The sequence below is a fragment of the Clinocottus analis genome, unplaced genomic scaffold, assembly GCF_023055335.1.
Source record: "Clinocottus analis isolate CAN_PGR_092001 unplaced genomic scaffold, fCliAna1.0.p SCAF_5, whole genome shotgun sequence".
Classification (NCBI taxonomy): Eukaryota; Metazoa; Chordata; class Actinopteri; order Perciformes; family Cottidae; genus Clinocottus; species Clinocottus analis.
The window spans coordinates 10,633,640-10,655,527 of record NW_027176207.1 but is presented as its reverse complement, the minus strand read 5'-3'; the positions used below and the strand labels follow the sequence as shown (position 1 = coordinate 10,655,527).

Genomic DNA, 21,888 nt, shown 5'->3' with positions numbered 1-21,888 from the left:
GTAATAAAGCTGCAACTCATTAGTTATCTTTTATATAGTTTTGATGATCACTTTTTGGGTTTTGCTTGAAGATGTTGCAGATTTATTTCATGTTACTCAACTTTGATACTAACAATTTAACTGTATTACATGTGTCTTTGTAACATAAGTTTTAGTTCCGTAGACCCGCTCTGATTTGAGTCTCAACAAGGGATCGACCGTCAATCAGGTGGAAATGAATCCATTTGCTTTGCTGTTTTATTTGGATCTCTGAGCCGGTTCTTTCTGAAAACTTTGTCTAAAAGCAGATTGAACTGCGAGTCAGAAAATCATTCTTTCACTTGGGCAGCTTGCGACCGTTTAAAGACAAGTGATGGGGGGAATACGACAATGACGTAACATCAGCAAAGCTGCAGCACAACAGAGTTTGATGGTAGAAAACCGTTCAATGTTGTCAGACAAGCACAGTAAACACAGACTTTTGAGAATCAAATAGTTAGAGCTTCATTCTTTAAAACCAAAGTTTTGCAGTTACACAGGAACAAATCCATTATGTTGATGGACTTGGGGCAAGAGCATGACTAGACATATTTCCCTTGCACGCGCTTACTATGGGTTATGCTTTCCCTAGCCGCACATATGGCATAACCTACAGCAAAATTCATCTTTAAGCACTTAAGAAAGAGTTTAGAAAATCACACGCATGGACATCAGGCATGCTAAAAATAACCCCTGCCACTAAGAATGATACGGGGTCATAACACTTGACAGTTTAATGGTCTTTGTTTCGCCATATAGAGATTACACTGATGGCCGTTTATTTAAAACCAGACAAGAATTTGTGTGAACAGACATGGATTGTGTCCGTCTCATTTGAATGTAAGCGTTTAGTCAAACATAAATCCACAGTCAGTCTTCCATTCATTGTAAATAGAGCTGTTTTATGCTGTGCCTTTCTTTGACTTCATGGATTAGAGTCATGGTTCTCTTGTTTTAGCTGTGGGAGAGAGATAGTGAAGCTCACATATGCCGTTGAAGAAGCATGTGAGAACTCTCAAATTAAACCGTGTGCCATTTTAAGAAGTGTCGTAGCACAGAATAATGCAGAGTGAATGTAGGTGGTGAGTGCTTCTCATAAACTTTCTATCAAATTAATTAGGTTTATCTCCGACTAGTCTCCCTCATCCCTCACGTTAAATTAGAAGCCACTTATGGGTAGCTTCAAGATCAATGTCGTTTCTAATGAAAATTTCTAATTATGTGTTGGAGTTGAGGAAGCCTATAGGGCATAACATTACCAGAAGGGAAGTAGTGCAGTCTGAGAATGTGGAAGAGTCAGAGATGGGATGAAAATCCAGGCACTTAAACTTAATTGATGGAAGGGAACCAGGCCACAGGAAAAAAAAGTTCAAACTGAGTGAAGAGTGTGGTGACTAAGAAAGAGGAGTAACATGTAGTTTAGAAAAGGATACAAATGGAAACGGTTAACTGGCAGATGTACGGAAAGGAGTGTTTAAAAGTGAGAACATGTAAAAAAATTCAAGCTCTGATTTCTTTTCTTAAAATCTTTTTTACCTTTGCTTATTCTCTTTGTCTTCTCCTCTTTTCTCTCTGTGCCATGTGTAACCCAAACCGTTTCTGTAACTGAACGGCGTTTAGGAAGAGGTTGTTTGTCACACACTAAGGCTGCGGCTTCGATAATAGTAATGGAATCCAAATCATTGGCTTTTACTTTGAAATAATCAAATTTGTGTGTGTGTGCATGTGCAAGCCATTTCTAATTAATGTAACTGTGTGTGTGTGTGTGTGTGTGTGTGTGTGTCGGGGTTTTGGGACAAGCATTTAAGTTGGCATGTGCAGCCACGTCAATTATGTGAAGTAGGTTTTCACTTGGTTGCCCTTCCACATTCAAATTTTAATTGCATTTAGGTGCCAGGAGGTGACACAGGGATTTGGTGTGATAACAATGACAACTATTTTCAGACGGTTCGGTCTGTGTGTGTTTATATGCGTGCATGTGTATGAATCTTTAGGTAAGTCTCACACATATTTTAGAGGGTTTTTTTTTTGTCTGTGAGCGTTTTAGTCATGCTGCTCTTCTCGGTTCTCCTCATGGTGCTTCAGGTTAAGACTTTGCCCGAAGGCTTCTGTGTACACACCGGAATACAGAGGGAGCCGAAAAAAGACACAGAAGCAGTGAAAAGAAGGGGCGAGATGATGACAAATGCAGGGGGATTAATTTTCATGTGGTCTACTTGTGATGGAAGCGTTATGGTCCAGACCCTGCTGACCTCTTTCCTCACATCCTCTGTGGCATCTGCCAGCATCACGAGCCTTCAACAATCCCCTAAAGAAAGCGTCCTGTTCTTTTCTTTTCTTCGTACCACGTCCACCCTCCTACCACCTTCCCCACCCATTGCTTTCCCACCTCTTCAGCCTTCGAGCGCTCCAATCTGCCCAAGTCGGAAAAATATGATGAGGCAGGCACGCGGGCGGAAACATGGGAGTGGAGTGTTGCCGGGAATTGAGGGGGTGATGGCTGTTGCTAACGGGAGAAATTCTCCTAATTAAAAGGTCCTTCTTAGTAAGTCTTTCCGGGGGTTCTTGCTGTGTGGCATGGGCACTGGGTAGATAGATGGGTGGACAGATTATGAGGATGTGAGTCAATGTTAGCTAGCGGGAAGAAAGTGTCGGAGAGCTCTAAGTCTGACTGACAGTATCTGTAGAGGTCGAGGGGACACAGGACAACATCAATCATCTCACAAGGGATGCAGAGAACACAATGGCCACATTCAAAGCTTTTACTGAACTCTTTACAGAAAGTGTGTGTTGTGTAACGGTGGCAGCCTTGCTCAGTCAGTGTGTGTAAATTTGGCCAGCGTCCTAGAGAGAGTCTTTGATAGACTCATTTAGGCCAACATTAGTAATGAGTCTGGCCCAGCGCTTGCTTGTAGTTGTTGTTTAGAATGCATTTAAAATGCTGGCTGTAATTCCAACATCTTGTTTAAGGCCTGCTCTCCTGGGAGATGAAATACCCTCTGGTGACGCAAGGAAAAGGGATTTTTGTGTGTGTGTGTGTGGTTTCTTGCACGTGTATCGTATTTACTGCACTGTGCTTTATATCCATGAGTGTGTTTGCATGCAGGCGTCTACATGTGCGTGCCTCTTCCCAAGGAGACACAGTTCGTCTGCTGTGTGCATTCTTTTTATTTATATTTATGGTAATTGAATGCTGTGCTTCTTAACAGGACGGAAGAACTGCATCTTTCCCCTCAGAGTTAGCGTTTCTTTCCTTTTTAGCTGTTGATTTTACACAGTGTGAGTTCTGCCGCTTTAGGTGCTAATATCTGTTTAAATTACCGTGACATCGCTGCATTTTAATGTGATTCTGTTTGACGGTTTACACTTTAATTGAAATTCAAAACAGAAAGAAGTTAAACCCATTGTATCCGTATTGCAGATGTGTAAGTTTGGGTGTATGCATATAACCTTGCATACTCGTGTGCGTGCGTGCATGTTCGCATTAGCACAATTTATGTGTGAGAGAGGGATTCGTCTCTTCTTGCATCTATTATGCATGGACCTCTCAAACTCCCTCTGCTCTCTTTTTAAACTGTTCCAAGATTGTTTGGAAGTCAAATAGAGATGTGTAAACAGCGTGCATCTGCTAGCTGGACTTACTTGTTGGCAACAGTTTTACTTGATGATACCATTTTTTTTAATTAGATTTGATTATTTTATCACCATAAGCAGCTTATTTATTCACATTATATTCACATCATTAAAACTGTCGAAGGATGCCCTGTCTGCTCTACGAGGAGCACCTTTGCTCTTCCTTGTTTTACTTCAATTTAATGGGCTTTGATTTCACGACATTTGCTGCGTGCGGCAAAGTTATGATATAAAAATAGCAATAAAGATTTTACAACAAAATGACAAAAAGAATACTCATACTATTTTGTCAAGAACACATCATCCATGCGACGGTTTGATCAAGTCAAACACAGCACAACATTAGAGAGAAACATTAACTCATCACTGCACACTTTATGTACTGATGGTGTCATTGTCTTGTTCCCAGTGCCCGTCACCTGCAGCTACATTATGGTCATAATAAATGAGCATGGCCTGTACGGTTATTACCATCCATTTCCTCATGTGGTTGACTGAACTTGTTGCAACTGGAATTCATCACAACTTTTTTCATTTATTGACAGATTTTTTTTTTTTTACTGATGTTTCTTTGCCCATTCTAAATGTGTCAAAGCTAATCTGCTGTTGTAACCAGAAAAAAAGTTTAACGCATTGCATGTGCTGAAAGTCATCATCGGACCCTACCACTGTTTTGTGTTCTTAACACACTGTAAACTAGTGAAACCTCATTGTGTTCTTGCAGCTTCAGCCACCTGGCATCTTGTTCATTTCTCAAGTTGCAGCCTCCTACGTAACAAATGCTTTGATGGGGTCTGTTGTTCCTGTCCATTGATTGTACACCTTTTCAAGATTTGTGCTTTTGAAAAGCGTAGCAGCATCCTTTGCGATCCTCAAAATTCTTCTGGCACACATAAAAATGAAATTTTAGAGTCTGTAAAACCATACGTGTTTATATCTCCTTAATGCGTGGGTTTCCTTTTCGATCATCCGGAAGATAAAACAAAGATTGTACCTCAACCAGTACCTACTGACTCTGTAATTATTTTAATAGTTTTTAAAGACATGCCAGGAAGAATGCTAAATGAAAAATGACAAATTGATCTTATGTAGACAGTAACTGGAATATTTCTACACTTATAATAATAATAATAATACATGATAATTATCTGTTGCGATTGCACAAGTGGATTAGTCACAGGGGCATGTGGCTGCATAATTTACAGTATATTAGTCATGTGGCCTCTCAAATACAGCCAGAAAGGAGAAACTTTGTGTCTGTTCAGTAGTTTAGGCTTAAATTATTCAAGTCTAAGACTCTGGGGGGGGAAAAGAATCAGATGGGTATGTTATGTGCTTCAGTTATCAACATCTGCCAGTATGACAAGCAATCAGCAACACATTCAAAAAGCTGACAGTTGAACAGAGAAACTAGATAATCCATAACACTGGTACCCTAATGTTTCCTATATCATCACTTCCTTCTTACCACCACAGTGGTCCTGTAGTTTTCCTAATTATTTCACTGTTTTTAATGAAAGAATGTAGTTAATGCAACACTATGTCTGGTCATGATGTCATTTGATCAGATAACTACCTTCACATTCTCCAAGTGGTTGCAACCGGGTTTTACAAAGTTTAGAATAGCATACAATACACAAATGTTTTCTGTGACTTAAACTAATTACAATTAGTGTTTAAGGTCTGCTTTGCTAGTTTTTCAATTATGTAAGTTGATTTGCAGGTTAGATTTCTCTTCAGCACAATATTGTCTCAAAGGGCAGCACCTGCAAATTAACTGTAGCTTCAAATTGCAGCTGTTTGATGTAATGTGCTAGTTTTTATTGATCTCAAAGCTCTAATTCCCATTATTATATGTTTTTCCGCTCCCATTTTTGTTCTCTCCTCTCAGGCGGACTATTTCAGCTGTATAGCGACAGTGCTGTACATTCGCAAGGAGAATTGTCTGTACCAGGCCTGTCCATCTGCAGGCTGCAGCAAGAAGGTCATCGACCAACAGAACGGACTGTATCGCTGCGAAAAGTGTGGCAGAGAGTTCCCCAACTTCAAATACAGACTCCTACTTTCTGTAAGTGCATACAGTGTACATAATGTGTGCTTGTTTGTCACATGTGCTGTACCACTAACTTTGAGGAAAATTGTAACATGTGATCACGCATACACACTCTAACGTACACACATGAATAATCTCTCGCCCTTTCATTAATTCTCTCTGTCCGACTTTCAGGCCAACTTAGCAGACTTCGGGGATAACCAATGGGTGACATGCTTCCAGGATACAGCTGAGGTCCTGTTAGGTCACACTGCAGAAACACTGGGACAGCTCAGAGACACAGTGAGACACTAACACACACAAACAGGGATATGCTACCACATACTGTTTCCTGTAAACCATTTGCGGTGACTTTGTATTTACATTGTTATGTGTGTGCTCGTCAGGACGAAACTGCTTTCGATGAAGTCTTTCAGAAAGTCAACTTCACAACTCACCTCTTCAGAAACCGAGTCAAGCTGGAGACGTACAACGTAAGTTGCATTAAACACGAGCACAATAGAATTTGATACAATGCGATGCAATTTAGTTTCCCAGGAATGAAAGCGCTGACTATGTCGTACAGTGGTGCTCGTCATTGTCCTGCAAACTGTGAGAAATGTTTTAATGATCTCTGCATGCAGGAAAACTTGACCCTCATTGGTTAGTGTATGTCTGTCACAAACTGCTGTCTTATCGCTGTTCTGAACAAATACACCAGCAGTACAATAATAATAGTTCTGGGAAAATGGACTTTCAAAATAAGTGTGTGCGTGTGTGTGTGTGGTTAATTTAATGACAGTTGCCTTATTTCAGTTCTGAAATTGTTGGACTTAATATTTGTCAATTATAATATAATTATTATTGTACTCCCTGAGGTTTTTTGGTGACTCATGAAGGAATTTGATCAGGAGGAGGCAAAGCTTGTAGTGTTTGCTGATTCAGTATTTTGATTGGCACAAAGTGGTTATGGATCAGCAGCGGTTGCAGACAGAGGTGAGAGGGCTGTCGGGCCTTCTAAGCCTTCAGTGCAGGCTTAAACAGATTCACAAAGTTATAGCTATTTTCTCATTGTATAGATCGTGTCTTCCTATGTTGCTTTGCTTTTAGCCATGAGCCTTCAGCATTGCTTTTCAGGGCAGCAGGCTTTCATCCAATCAGATGTTTTCTCTCTGTTGTCTATGGAAGCAAAACAGTTTAAGCAGGCCTTTGCAGGTACACTGAGAGTGGACGTTGTGGTTGATTGTCATGGTCTTCAACAAATCAGATCTTTAGTTTGACAAGCAGGGCGGATTCTTTGATGTGCCGGGCCTGATAGATGGCGTGGATGTATATGACGTATATGTCAGTGGCGCAGCATAACCATTAACATGCGCTGTGATTGGTCAGTGGGGCACCGGGAAACTTCTAGTTACAACCCAGAACCAGAAAGCTACCTTGCTGGTGGATTATGACTTGCTTATGAACTGATGACGCTTTTTCGGACAGAGGATTACGGAAATATGGTGAGTGAAATACTGGCTGTGTAACTTCTTTTTTTTTTGCATCGTCTGAGCATAATACATTGAGATATGTGGTTTTAATTAATATGCTGCCTGCCTTTCATGAATTTGTAACAACCAGTCTTGTCGTCAGTTATTATCTTCGGCTGAACTGCAGTCCCAAGCATGTAAAGCCACAAAACAAGATGCGTAAATGCAATATAATCATAACGCACTGTCAGTCACACAACATGAATCCAAAATAATTTCAATTAGTTTCACAGTGACAAGGGAGTTGTTATGTAGCCACCAGTGCACTTTGGGTAACAGAAAACAAATACAGCTGTGGATTCATTTCTCTTAATTAGGCACTAATTAGCATTTAGCTATTGTCTGTCTAAGCCTAATTAGCTTAATTATTCAGTGGCTAATTTGATACTGGGGGCACATGCCGAGAGTCTGAGTGGAATGATTGAAATGTAGGATGAGCTCTGAACGGTTTGTGTCCCGACCCCAAGAAAACCTACAAGGAACGCTATGCAAAGATCACACATTGTTCATTATAGTCTGGAAAATAATGTAAAACCCTTTTTAAGAAGGAGTTGCGCAAAGTCTACGGAAAGTATTGACATTCCGTCACAAAGGCACATTTTCTTTAGCTGCTGCTCAATTTAAAATTCAGTGATTTTTGTTGCTGTGAGGAGGAATGTTCACTCACAAAATTAAATAGTCTTGACTGTCTGCTTACTGTAAATGTCAACACACCACTGCTACTCAATATTGTACAAGAATAAGCCTGAAGCCTCAGCAGATGCCGGAGGCTGCGATTTTCATTACAGACCACAATAAAGAAGTGTTGGTCACAACATACAACAACATACCGATGATTAGTAGTGGAACTCAAAATACAGTTGGTCTTCAGGGCTGCAATTCAGAAAAGAGGCATAGGACACAAGTCCAGATGTGCTCTGTTAATCCTCCTCTGACCACCATGGACATCCACAGCAAATTTCCGTGGATACCTGGACATAGAAGTGTGAATCCAGAGATGTACAAAAGCAAAGAATAGAAATGAAAATGTTTCACATCTGCAGTGTTCAAGATATTTGAGAGAATCTGTTGTCATTACACTCTACAGACTTCTAGCGGTGTGGTTAAAGAAGTCAACCAAGTCAATACCCCTGTGCTAATTCCTTCCTTGAGCCAGTGTGTGGTTTGTCCGTTCTGGGCTCCTGTAGAAACATAGCAGTGCAAATACAGCAGACCGCCTGAAGGTGAGCCTCTCCCAAAACAACGGTTCTTTGTTTCAGGCTATTATACACCAATGAACACATTATAAATATATTTCATTTCTTCCTATGGATCCTCAGGAATCCTACACTCTGTGCTTTTGATGAAGTTGACAATAAGCACTCATCACTTGCGTCTGTATTTTGCGGCGAATGCCAGTATTCGAGGCAGAGAAAGTGAGACGGATGCATTGTTTAGCTCAGTTTAGCACTAGACCCCGCTACATCTTAAAAGTATATAATGATGGAGCTGTGAATCACACTTCAAAGGTGAGGAACAGAAGTGTGCCAAACACCAGGCATGTGCTGATAGCTGTTGGTGACATTTATTGGAATTGATGTCAACACCACCAACACAATACAGATGTATTACCCGTTTGCTGCACCTTTTATTTACTGGCATATTTTTGTAGTCTTTAAACCAAAGCCCTAACTTAAGAATTGATCATTTCAGTATGCCACGAAGTAGAGCTAATGAGGTTTGAGCAGACACATGTTGCACACAAGGTTTATCAATGTGTTCTGACTTCATCTTACCTTCTGTCATTTAAAGTTTACTGTTTTGTTTCAAAACTTCTGATTCAAAAAGACGAGCACAGAACAGAAAGAGAGTATGTGATTCACTTGTTCCGTGCGTCTGTCTACCTGATCTTCAGTTACTTCCCATAGACCTTTGAGTGTAACACAAGACAAAAAAGATCCGACATCTACCACAGTGTCTTCATAAAAATAGAACAATGTAATGACGTGTCAGAGCTCAACAAGATTAATGAAATAACAAAATTTGTGCTTTGTCATTTTTCATAACAAGGACGTAAAGAAAGAAAGACTGTGCTCCAGAGCATATTGTACAGTTGCTTTTTTTCCCTTGCATAGAAACTCAGGTTTAAGTTATTTTAGGGCAGAGCAAAGATTATAAACTACCAATGTTTGACTTAACAAGCACAATGCACTCAAATTGTTCTGAGCCATCAACTATAAACATTTACTGCTGCACAGTTGCTGATAATATATGACTTGAAATTCATTACATTTTTGATATACATACAGTACAGTACATGTACATACAGGACATGTGATCTCTGCGTTTACCAATCCTAAACATTTAAGAGCAGTGGGCTGCTATAAAACACAGAGTTCAGTGCTCAAGGACACCTCAGCATATGGACAGTGGAAGACGGTGACTGAACCATCAACCTGGTGGTTAAAGCACAATCTGCTCTCTCCACTGGTGCAGCAGGTGTTGCTTCCTCTCTTGATATTCTGACTAAGATAGTATGTTTGTGTAAAAATGTCCTTCTGGTGGAGGCGTTAGGCACAGGCGAAAGCTCGTAGGCACGGACAATAAGTAAAGTGTGTGTGTGTGTGTGTGTGTGTGTGTGTGTGTGTGTGTGTGTGTGTGTGTGTGTGTGTGTGTGTGTGTGTGTGTGTGTGTGTGTGTGTGTGTGTGTGTGTGTGTGTGTGTGTTGCTCTCAGCTGTTCAAATGAAAGAGTGAAATTGGAGAGCTAAAGGGAGAAGTTCAAGTTCCCTGCCTACTTTTCTCACCTTTGCACTCCTGTCCAACCCTCCGTGAACTGGACTTGATTGTCAAATTGTCGGTTTTCGGAAAGATACCAAAAATGTGGGAAGCAGCCACCCCCCAAGTCGGGCATCAGAAAGGTGCGCAGTGAGATGATTTCAAGTGCTGTTCGGCCATCCAACAAGCACTTCTGTTGAAGCATACTGGCCCCTTATCGGTATTGTAGTCCGTGTGAGTCTGGAGCTTTGAAGATTGGAACGTTTGATGTTTCACACGGCAGTGATTGTTTTGTATGTTTAGGCAGCGGCTCCATCCTTCTGTTCAGAAAGAATATATTTTGAAAGCTGCTGTAGCATCATCGCCACGTCAAGTGATCTCTGAAAGCACACAGTACACTCGCCACTGTGGTGACCGCCGCTCATCAGTAACTATGCCATAAGAAGAATGTCACATTTTCCACCTTGATAGTTTATGATGTGAAGACAGCTGCTGTATTATGAAAAGATCTCAAACTGATAAATGTACAAATAACTTTGAGGAGGATGTAAATTAGAGTCTAAACCAATTAACAAAAAATGCAATATAGTATTTAAATAACATTCCATCCTAAGTGTCTGTCATGTTTCATTAAGGTTGAGCCCCTCAGAGGCACGAGCGTGGGCAGTGAATCAGACACTTCAGGGTAGTAGAGGCCCATCTCATCTCATAGTGGAGTTAATAGAATTCAGTTAATGGTAATGATCAGATTTGGCCTGAAGGATTGGATTTACTGAGCTCAAACAAGTGCATTTTCCCTATACACATCTTTTACATTTGTTTAAAAGACTAACAAATATGATTAATGCACTTATAATGCAGGAAAGTGTCTAATTTTCAACTGATAACTAGATAAAATATATTGGGTCGCAGTTATGAGTGTTTGAGTCTATTCCAAGCTGGATGTATGTTTGCTTTACATATACTGTAATAATAATGTGTGTAGACGTATGTAGTTTGTGTGCGTCTGCGTAAGAATGTGTCTGAAGTGAATAAATGGATTTAGTCTCAATGAATACATTAGTGTCAGAGGCAGGCCATTGAGAGTCTCTCACACACGCACACACACACACACTTAACACATTCACTTTACATCATCAACAAACCACACTTGGTAATCCTTGTCAACATCACATTAAGGTCTTTCAGCCGTCCTTGTGCATGTTAAAAAGGTCGAGGAGATTCTTCTATGGCTGAAGGAGAAAGCGACCAGTGTAAATGATGAACAGAAATATTCCTTGAAGCTGCCACTCAAAGCTACCTTATGAATATGAAAATGTACATAATTTGTTCTGTTACTTTCTTCCATAACTCATATCTGACAATGAGCATTCATGACGGGGTGGGTGAAATAATTAACAGACACTTAACGATACAGCAGCCTTTCAGTATAAATGTTCATTCAACGTGTCAGAAGATAGTTCTTGCCACTCTTTACAATACTGCTGCCCTATTTCTTTCATCAGTGCCGTTTCTCTATTTTATTGATTGTTTGTTATGCCACATCTAGCAATGGTGCCAACTTTTGAAGTTAAGATACATAGAAAAGTTTGCAACTGTAAAATATACAGGATATAATGTAATAACTTGGCTGAGTCTACAGCTGCGTGAGCAGCTATTGATGCTGTGCTGAGGTCCACTGGTGCTTTGAGCTACATGCTAACCATGACAATGCTAAGATGCTAGTCATTAACTGGTCAAATGTTTACCATGTTCAACAATTTAGTTTATTGTAATAGCATGCTGACATCTGAAGAAGCTGAAGGGATGTTTATAGATTTGATATAATTCTTACTCATATTGGTTTATTGTATTCTGTTTAGTTTAATTATCCCAATTTATCGGCAAGGATCCTCAGTTTCATGTAATGTTGTTGTTCAGTACAGATTTTCATTAATTCTCTGTGAGGCACTAAAAGGTGTGTCTGCTGCCAGTGTGTGAAGGGGTGTGTTTTTATCGACTTGTCAGTGTGCCAGCATCCAGAAATTGCCTTGTGTTAATTTGTCAAAGAAAAACCCGACTGTCTGAAATCGAGTCAGCGAATAGGGCTTGAATGTTAGGCCCCTGGGTAATTGTTTTCTCCGAATGTGATTGGAATATTAGTACACACACATTAAATTAACGAGCCGTCGTTCTCACAGTGCCCCGTCCTTAGGAAGACCATTATTTTTAAATAAGTTCTTAACTTTTGTCAAGTGGAACCTTTGTCTCGACAGCCCCCCGTATTGTTTAATGTTCCTGCTATCCTCAGGTAGATGCAAATTGAAAATACTAATAGTGTTAAATCATACATAAGATAATGAAAATATTAAGTCCTTGATGCCGGTTATGCTGGCTAATTCGCTAATTGATTAATGATTTGTCGTGGGATTATTCCTTCTGGTGAGATTTTAATGAAAATTATGTGTTGATGTGAATTATATCCCGCGAATGACACTGAACAGTGTGGCTTACGCTTTCTAATGGTAATTCTGCATACACCTAACAATAACAATTGATTCCCATGTGGCATTATATTTCTATTCTACTCACACAATAATGTGCAAAAAGTTATATTAGAACATACTTTTAGAAGTTTTTCCCTTTTTTAATTTGAGATAAAATTGTACTAAACGTGCTGCTTTTGTTAAGTTCTATTGTATTCCACCTCTTACACAGTCTTCCCTTACAAGTTGTAGTCGCCACAAAGGTTTTCAAGGTTCTCCAGTTAGAGTATAGACCCGCGTTTGTAGAAATATCCTTGAATTTGTCATGTGTATCGACAGCAGTGGTTCCCAAAGAGGAGGCCTTGATGACAAGCCAAGGACGCTGCAAGATTTCTTCAGTTCATCATTTGTTTGTGTGAATCTTATTCAGTTTCACCACATAATAAATTGGAAAACTTTCATGACCAGATGGATGGATAGATCATTCATTTATTCATCCTCAAGGGGAAATTTGTTTGTGGCAGCAGCAAGCAACGTTATGTAGAAGACACATAAATATTAGGTATGCAAAATACTCAACATATACAACAAAACAGCAAAGCGTATTCAATTTAAGAAAATTAAACAATAAAGAAGGTACAAAAAAAGACCAGCCAACGACAGATGACTGTTCAGTACTCCACCAGCATTCATTTGTTGAATGATTTCCATCATAGATGGTTGAAATGTCTTTTCATCAGATGTTGCTGCACATAACTTAAGATTTTCCTTCCCTCCTCAGGATGAGAGTCGGGTGAAGGTAATCGTCATGGAGGTCCAGCCAGTTGACCACAGGGAATACAGCAGGAGACTCCTCAGTAACATCCACAAATTGACCAGCTGAATACAGTCCCAGTCATCCAAACGACTGCCTGGGGATCAAACATTGCTTCTGTTGGTCGCTGACTGGTGTCCGACTTTTTCCACCACCGAGCATATCTGACGGCGCCAGCTGGCCGGTCAGTGATTCATCTGATGACATGGCAGCCGAACAAAGGACTGATATTTAGCTGTTCACTTCCTTCAACGGGCCATTTATGAAGCACTAGAACAAGATTTAACTGACTTTTACCTTTTTAATTTGACATTTTAACAAAGAGCTTCAACTATTTGATTGTGAATAACTGTTTTAAGATCTGCACACATTTTAAGTTATTTCTTGTATTGTACATACTCAGTTTTTTTTTTATTTATTACAAATGATTCATCGTTGTTACTAATCTGTGGTGGTGGTGCTCAGTGTGAGATGAGTAAGACTTAGATGAGTCAGATATTTCATTGTCATTGTTCTGTTTTAAATTTGAAAGCTTGGCCAACATGAGTGGGAGATTCACGTGTTGAAATTAGTTTTAACTGATTTACTGTCTTCAGCTTGTTAAAATTATTCTTTCAATTTAAAAAACTGAAGTGTTTGTTTCTGCACTATTAAAGAATGTAAAAAAGAAACGTGATGAAATGTATTTCACTTGTAGGAACATAGAATTAGGCATTTCAGTTTAGCAGGCAATCTGAGGGATTAACTGACCACCAAGCATCTTATTTAGCCTCAATAAAAAAATTAAAAAAAACTGCTCAAAAACAAACCAGTAGGGATTTTCAGCAAAGACCTAAATCAATTTCCAGGCACGTCCAACCGGTAGGAGGCCCCGGGGGAAGACCCGGGACACGCTGGAGGGATTATATCTCCCGGCAGGACTGGGAACGCCTCGGGGTCCCCAGAACGAGCTGGAAAGAGTTGCATGTGAGAGGGAAGCCCGGGTCGGCCCGCTGGGCCGGCTGCCTCCACGACCCGACCCCGGATAAGAGGCTGATAATGGATGGAAGGAATTTCAATCGTATATTTTTTTTAAATTTTTGATAAATCAATACAATTGTATTTTTTATCAACAGGAATTATTGATATATCTGTACTGCTTGGGAGAATCAGAAAAATGTATTTGCTCTGTATGTTACACATACAAAGAATTTGTCTTGGCGGGTGGTGAATATTAAACAACCAACAACAAACATATTAAAGAATCATATTAATGAGGTTAATAGGATATGATGACTAATACTAGGTTATGTTGTCCCTCAGTTAAACCTAGCAGAAACCCTGTTTAAGAATCACACACATTAAACTGATGGATCAGGCTTTTTACTCTTTAATGCTCTATGGATAGCCGTTTCACACGGTTTAAATCAAGTTCAAATTCAATGCCGGAACATTTGAAGCCACATTTTGTTCACTGTTGGTTTACGTTCAGACACTGGAAAACAAGGACAGGGCTTCTGTGTTGTGCCTCAGCTAAAGGTGTGGCTCAAGGGCATGGCACTGATTTATGTTGGCAGCGAGCCGTCTGCTCCCCTCACTCTGAGCACCATCAGCACCATCTCCTGCCTGCTGCCACGCTGAGTGTGTGGAGGTTGGGGAGATTAAACACGCACACACTGATCTTTTCATCCCAGTGTCACCTTTCCCTTAACTTCCTTCTTTTCTTTTGTTCAGTGTTCTGAGGCCAAAGTCTCTAATCATCTGTTTTTAACAACAACACAAGCAAAACTAATATGAGCAACGTAGCGGCTTGATACTAATACAGACTTGCATTTTAAACCAAAAGTATAAAAGGAATTAAGTGAATGATTAAAAGGTGCTTTTAATTCATGTGCCACTGATGAACCCAATGGAATGGTCCCACACTATTAGAAACGTGACAACTTTAAAGTTCGCTTTACTCTAAACCCGTGCCAGGTTTTTTTTTTCTGTCATAAGCAGGTGCACCGGGTGTAACTGTGTTCTGTTCAGCAAATCTAAAAAGCAGTCTGTCATTTCTAACTTAAAGCCTTGCTGGTGATTGAGACTTAAGATGGAGACATGTCACTCGGCAGCCCCGAGGCATTATGGGACGGAGGAGGACACTGAAGAGATTAAGAGAAATACTTTATTTTGTATTACCCCAAGAGAACTTTATCTGAATGTGATGTGCTAAGCAGTAGTGAACTGAATTGCTGTTAAGGTTGTCATATCTTCTTTCTGGGAATGTGGGACCTTCATTCTGGTGAATATGCAGTTTGTCTCTATCTGCAGAATGTGAGGCCACAAGGACAGCGAATGGAAATGAGCCGTGGTTATCACGGAGGTCGTAGGCCTGATCACAGTCTACATGACTGCAGTCTTATCTTAAAACACACTGTAGTTCAGGTGGGTGTGTGGGGGTGTGTGTCATGGTTCCAGGTTGTGCAACACCACAACCCGAAACCATCAGGTTACTATCATTTATAGTGGAGACACAGGTCTTTGACACATGTATTTAGTGCCATTCACATTTAGTGAACCTACCCATGAGCTCTATTTTCATCTTTCTAAAGATGCATTTTCTAGCTGAAACAAAAAGGTTATTTAAATGGTTCATTCATGAGACTAAAATAATTTAGTCGGAACACTACATCCTTCAGTTTGTTAGAACATTTCAAATTTACCAAATGTGGCGACGTAACTGAAGCTGTCAGACATTTGCTGTGTACATGGTACAATTATTGCCGTTGGGAAGTTGTCTCTCAAGCTGTCAATCAAGTAATAGGCTCATTTAATATGGTCCCGGCCTCTGCAGAATTGTTGCATGGAGGTTAAATTCCTGTCCGACTTGACCCCAACTTGCTCTGACATCATGCACATGTGGGCAACGATGACCTGAATTTGGAGCCAGGCGCCGCAGTTGCTCTTTATCGACTGCAAAACCCAGGGCGTGATGTGAAACGCCGGCTGTTTTCTCAATGAAGAGCTGATTGGCTCTTAGCTTTGACAACAAATTCCATGTTTTGTAGAAAATCCAGATGTGTGTAAATGTGATATTTAATGCCTGCATGCTGAAGTGTGCCCCCAATGCGCCTAAAGCTGTATGACAATTTCCCAATAACTGCTCGAAGAAGAAAAATCCCTTCAATGTCGATACAGATTGATGCTCATTTGTCTCGTTCAGCGGTTGAACAGATTACAATAACTCTTCTTGTATGATCGCATGCGTTCAAAACACAATATGCTTTTCTCGGTCACTTTAATAAAATCAGGAGAACATTTCAGTCGGCTTTCAGCTATTGTTACCTTGGGAGAAGTATGGATTTTGTTTTGGTCGACGTTTGAAGTTTTACATTTTCTTAAAGCTGGAATGCACTCATCAGATTTCAATCTTGAATGCCTCATTAAACATTGTTTTCAGATATGTCGCAAAACACATGAAGAGTGTAAGAGCGAATGAAGTGTTTTGGTGTGTTGAGGCGTTAACTGTACCGAGACTGAATAAAACGTGTGACGTATACTTGTGTGAGGTAATAATAAATAGATAGTTAGGGTAAAAAAGCTTAAACTATACACAGGAAATGGATAGAGATTAATAAAGTTATTTTTTACTCGTAGATATCTGAATTTTGAGTGGTAATAAGCACACATTTCATGATTACCCTGTTGTATGTTTTGCCTCAGTTGTCTTTTATGAATCTCAAGTAATTATCATTAAGATATATTATTCCTCAGGTCTTCCCACTGTTACTCTGAGGAAAGTAAAACCACTTGTGAGTTACTCTTGAATACTTCCTAATTGAAGATTGGCAGCAGCAGCAGCAGGTGATGCAGAACACTTAGATGGAGAAGGGCTCGCTTCATCAGTTTTGTTTCTTCTGCAATAGCGGCCCAGAACAATCTGCCTCGCTGACACTGTTGTGAGCTGAGACGAATGAGCGCCAACGTGAAGAATTTCAATACCGTTTATATCGTATCAGTATGTTGCTGAGATGCAGCATGTATATGTTTCTGTGTCCTGGCTGTGGAAACAAATATCCCTCTTGAACAAATACATCTAATCTAGTCCATGGCAATGAGGAGGACATATAGTTTGTATTAACACATTAAACAAATTGGAATATTAGCCTACAATAAAAACAACTCAGCAAGTGAACATTGCATCCAATCAACTATCTACATGTTGTGCTTCGAAGTGCATAACTTAAGAATGATTGTTTTATCCAAAACATGCATCCACTGGCAGGAAAAACTAATTGTGCTCGCCTCAAAGCTCTGCAAGGACTGTGAACTTCATTTCTGTCAGTATTACATAACATTGTGATTGACAGTGGCACCGCCTGTTTCTGCTCTGACTTCTCAGTGATATCAAGGACACTGAACTCTCTCAACGTTATTCATAGGTATTCTGCAGCATCTTTCATGTTACATGTCCATGGGAGGGAGCTGGATCTGAAGATTTCTCGCTTTCAACTTTTTCTGCTTTGGAGACGGTCCTTCTGTCCAGCCCTTCCTTCTTGCCTCCTTTCACTCTTTGCATAAATTATCAAATCCTCCTTTAACTTCCTCCTCATTCTATTATTCTCCCCATCTGTCTTTTTCTGTCCACCTACGGTATCAGTTGTTTTTTTTCACACATTGTTTCTACCAGCATCATCCTCATCATTCTCTCTCAGCTCATCGATTTCTTTCTCCACTCCACGCTGCCTCTATCTTCTCTTGTCTTTGTTTCTCTCCTTCCCACCACCAGTTAAATAAACCGTCCCTACTGCTCTCTCTCGCCCTCCTCCACAAGCAGATTTGGCCTGAAGGTATCCATGTATGTTTTTTCTTCTTCTGCTCCACGAGGAGAGCCAGAGGCCATACCAACACCAAGGCCAAGCATGCACCGTGCACGTCATGTGCCTGTACCTATATGCACGATAACACCCCGAGGGACGGAAAGATTTGGAATTGCCGGTTTAGAAAGCTGAGAGCGAATCGAGGCACACAATGGATCATTACTTGAATGGTGAAATTATTGGATGCAGTAATGACATATAATGTTTAAGCTGCACATTAGTGGTCTATCCCAGTAGAATTGGGATAACTGGCAGATGGGGTGTTTATATGGCATGCATAACTAATACATGGATAATTAGATCAAAGAGCACTCCCAGGAGGCAGCGGGAGTGTTGCATTAAATGGCACGATGGCAAATCACGTTTTACTGAAAATATGAATTCACATTGACATTATTAGATTATCATAGACTGAATATTTACCAGCAATATATTTCCATCAGGTTATGCCTAATACTTATGTATTTGATTCTTTTTAGCCATCATCTGTTCCATATGTTCCATTTTGATGTGATTATTACATGACGTGATTTACAAACATTGGTTGTACACATATGAAGGGTGATAACGCGGCAAAAAAAAAAATCACACTCACAAAGCAGAATAAACATGACACAAAGACAGGGTTTGTGTTTCAGGATTGGTCGGGTGAACAGTGGGTCGCTCCTCGCAGAGGAGAGAGAGAGCAGTAAGTGCACGGCCACCGGAAGCAGCGAGGGCTTCTGTCAAGCTCACGGTCGAGGATGCCCCGCTGGAAAAATCACAATTTTGTTGAAGTTGACATTTCCTTTCAGTGACAATAGCGCCACATTTGCATGGACCGACCACTCATCTTGTCGCTTGATTAGAAGGACGTCTTGTCTTACCCGGACATTTCCACATTGTGGCCCAAAGTCATGTAATGTATTGGTGTATACAATGTGTCATCATCTATGTTTATTAAATTGTGACGCAGTAGACTACCTCTGTACCCCTCAGTGATAGGACAGGAGAACTTCTTGCTCTTATGATGTCAGTCGGCAGCAATGGCGTTAAGAGAGGAGGAGAAACCTAAATTTAAAAGAAACCGAATGAGAAAATGGTGTGAATAGCAGCAGGCATTAGTCAAAACAATGTATTATGCTTTTGTCTATTGTGGCTACGGTCGAAGGACAAATTGGTGTCTCTGGGCTCTGTTGTAAAGAATCAATGGTGCAGCGGGCTGCGCTCATTCTGTGGCAGCTGACTTTTAGATATTTCATTGCTGGAGGCATGTGGCACAATTGAAGTTGGAAACCGGGTGCGATTATGAGAAATATATTGCCGGAATGTGGTAAGGGCTCACATCAGTCATCATCAATCAAATTAGTTTTTTTTTTCTCTCGTCTTATTCTAAAGGATTGGTTGGTCTCTGCTTCATGGAGCTCAAGCGGTGATACAGTGAACAGTTGGAAGTGGATTCACTACAAAATCTTCTCTCAAGAGGAAACTCGTGTCCTTGTGTGGGAGGTGCAAAATTGCCTTGAGTGAATATGTGGCACCTTAAATTCAATTAGCTTATATAATACGCTAATGCATTATTGTAGGACATCAATAATCCAAGAACAAGTCGTGAAATATCTTTTTTTTCTGTTGGAATGAAGAATGTGCTCAAAGGTTTAAAGTTGTTTTCGTGGCTGGATATGTTTGTCGTTTTTGGCACGTCTGAATGTGCATGCACATATTACAAAAACAATGAAGTTGCCACAATACAATGCTGTGTCACAAATACCTCTGGTGTGTCTCAGGTGGGTGACATCTGTATAGTATCCAAATACAGGGTTTGTCTCATTTTGCATTCCTACAAAAAATGATGCTCTGTATTTGCATAATACTTTGCATACTTCAGTAACGGCATTTCTATTGTTATTTTGAGCCAAACGACAATCTATTTTTTTTAAAATCATAACTAAGTTGTTTTGTTGCATGAACCGAAGTATTTCACAATCTACTCCTAAACATAACTGAGTCGTTTCCTGTGAAGATGGCAGTTTATTTTGAAAAGACTGTGTGCATGCAACCAGCGTACATTGATACATGTGGCTGACTTTTGTAGGAAAATCAAAGTTGATGAGGAAAATGCATGAAACACAAATATAATATAAAAAAAGGTCTATTTGGTTGTGAAGTGACGTCTATCCAGTTGTATAAAATAAACATAAAAAAGTTAAAGAAATGCACCACAGAACAGCCAGACTGACTTTGTTGTCGTTAATAAATATATATATATATTTCCTTCAAGATTAATTATGCTGTTAGCGGTTTTGTTCTGGGCTGTAAACGGCTAAACAGCCTCCGTGCTGCTTGAATGTACTGTTCAGTGATACTGCTGAAACATCTGAAACGCAGCAAAGGAGACAAAGACATTATATTTGTCATGGTAAATAAGAAATACTCTATACTCCATTGTACTGATTAATAAAACATAGTTTTGGTAAGCTTTGGAGAATTGAAACATGATATAAAACATACAGTTACATGCATACTGTTTCATAACGAAGTTGTTCCAGTATTTCTTTCAAAGCTGTGAGTACTGTAAATAATACAAATGGTAACCTTTATTCAATCAAGAAAATCCTTCTGAGATTAATTCATTATTAAGGGAGACCTGATTGAATGTTAGAGTAGCGGCATACAGCAGGGCTGTGACTGGGCACCATGCTGCTTCAAGCTAAATGCTAACATCAGCAAATATAATGTGAATAATACCAAACCTGTCACTGATGATACATTGTGCAGAGTATTATTATCATTTTTTTTAAAGTGGAGGGAAACAAAACCAAATCAATTTATTTTGTAATTGGGCAACCGTCATTGACTGGATGGACGAGTGTCATTCCTCACCTGTTCACCAGGATCCCTCCGTGTTCTCCCATCTGATGCTGCTGCCTGCCTCACCAGCTCCACCTCGTTCCCCCACTGCCCTCAAAGTGGTAGGAGCATGACAACTGTGCACAATGTTGAATATATACAAATGTAACATAGCTTTATGCGTTTATGTACATCCCTTGCTGTACCCATCCAGTGGCTCACTAGGTTCCAGTCAGTCCATGTTTTTTAGATTAGATATTCCTTTAATAGTCCCGCGGTGGGGAGATTTGTAGGATTACAGCAGCAAACAGGTAAAGTGTACACAAGAGACATCGTAAAATACATATAACAACAAGTACAAGTAATATAAATACACAGTAATACAAATAAAAACAGTAAAGAATGCACAATAACAATAGTGTGTATATATGTATGTATGTATATATATATATATATATATATATATATATATATATATATATATATATATATATATATATATATATATATATATATATATATATATATATATACAGGCAGAATACAAATGTATTCATATTGCACAGTTGAGATGGTTACAGTGACCAAAGTGAATGAAGTGTTTGTTTTATGTTTGTGATCTACTGCAAGCTCAGCTTATTGTGCAGCCTGACAGCAGCAGCGAGGAAAGACTTGCGGTACTTGAATCAGCCGGTGACTGAAGGAGCTGTGCGGAGCTGCCAGAGTGTCCTGCACGGGGTGGGAGGTGTTGTTCATCAGGGATGAGAGCTTTGTCATCATCCCCCTGTCTCCCACCACATCCACACCACCTGTGAACACCCCACCACAGCATGTGATGTAATCTCTGTGTGCACCTGTAGTGCCTTCAGGATGAGCCAGTAGATAACCGGCTTAAGAATCTATCTGCATAACCTCTAATCTGATCTCAGAGAGCTGACATCTGGAACTGTCTCTTGTTTGCTTTGCTTA

At 39.9% G+C, this 21,888-nt stretch overlaps 1 protein-coding gene across 2 annotated transcripts in view; it reads left to right on the top strand.

The window, feature by feature from the left end:
* Positions 1–16,751, top strand: part of LOC137802577 (replication protein A 70 kDa DNA-binding subunit-like) — a 37,884-nt gene extending 21,133 nt beyond the window's left edge. For both annotated transcript variants that reach the window (XM_068600549.1, XM_068600548.1), the window contains exons 14-17: positions 5,543–5,719; positions 5,879–5,986; positions 6,091–6,177; positions 13,217–16,751. In XM_068600549.1, coding sequence (XP_068456650.1) covers positions 5,543–5,719; positions 5,879–5,986; positions 6,091–6,177; positions 13,217–13,318 — 474 coding nt within the window. In that variant the 3' untranslated portion in view covers positions 13,319–16,751. The remainder of the gene's footprint in view (positions 1–5,542; positions 5,720–5,878; positions 5,987–6,090; positions 6,178–13,216) is intronic.
* The last annotated feature ends 5,137 nt before the right edge of the window (positions 16,752–21,888 follow it).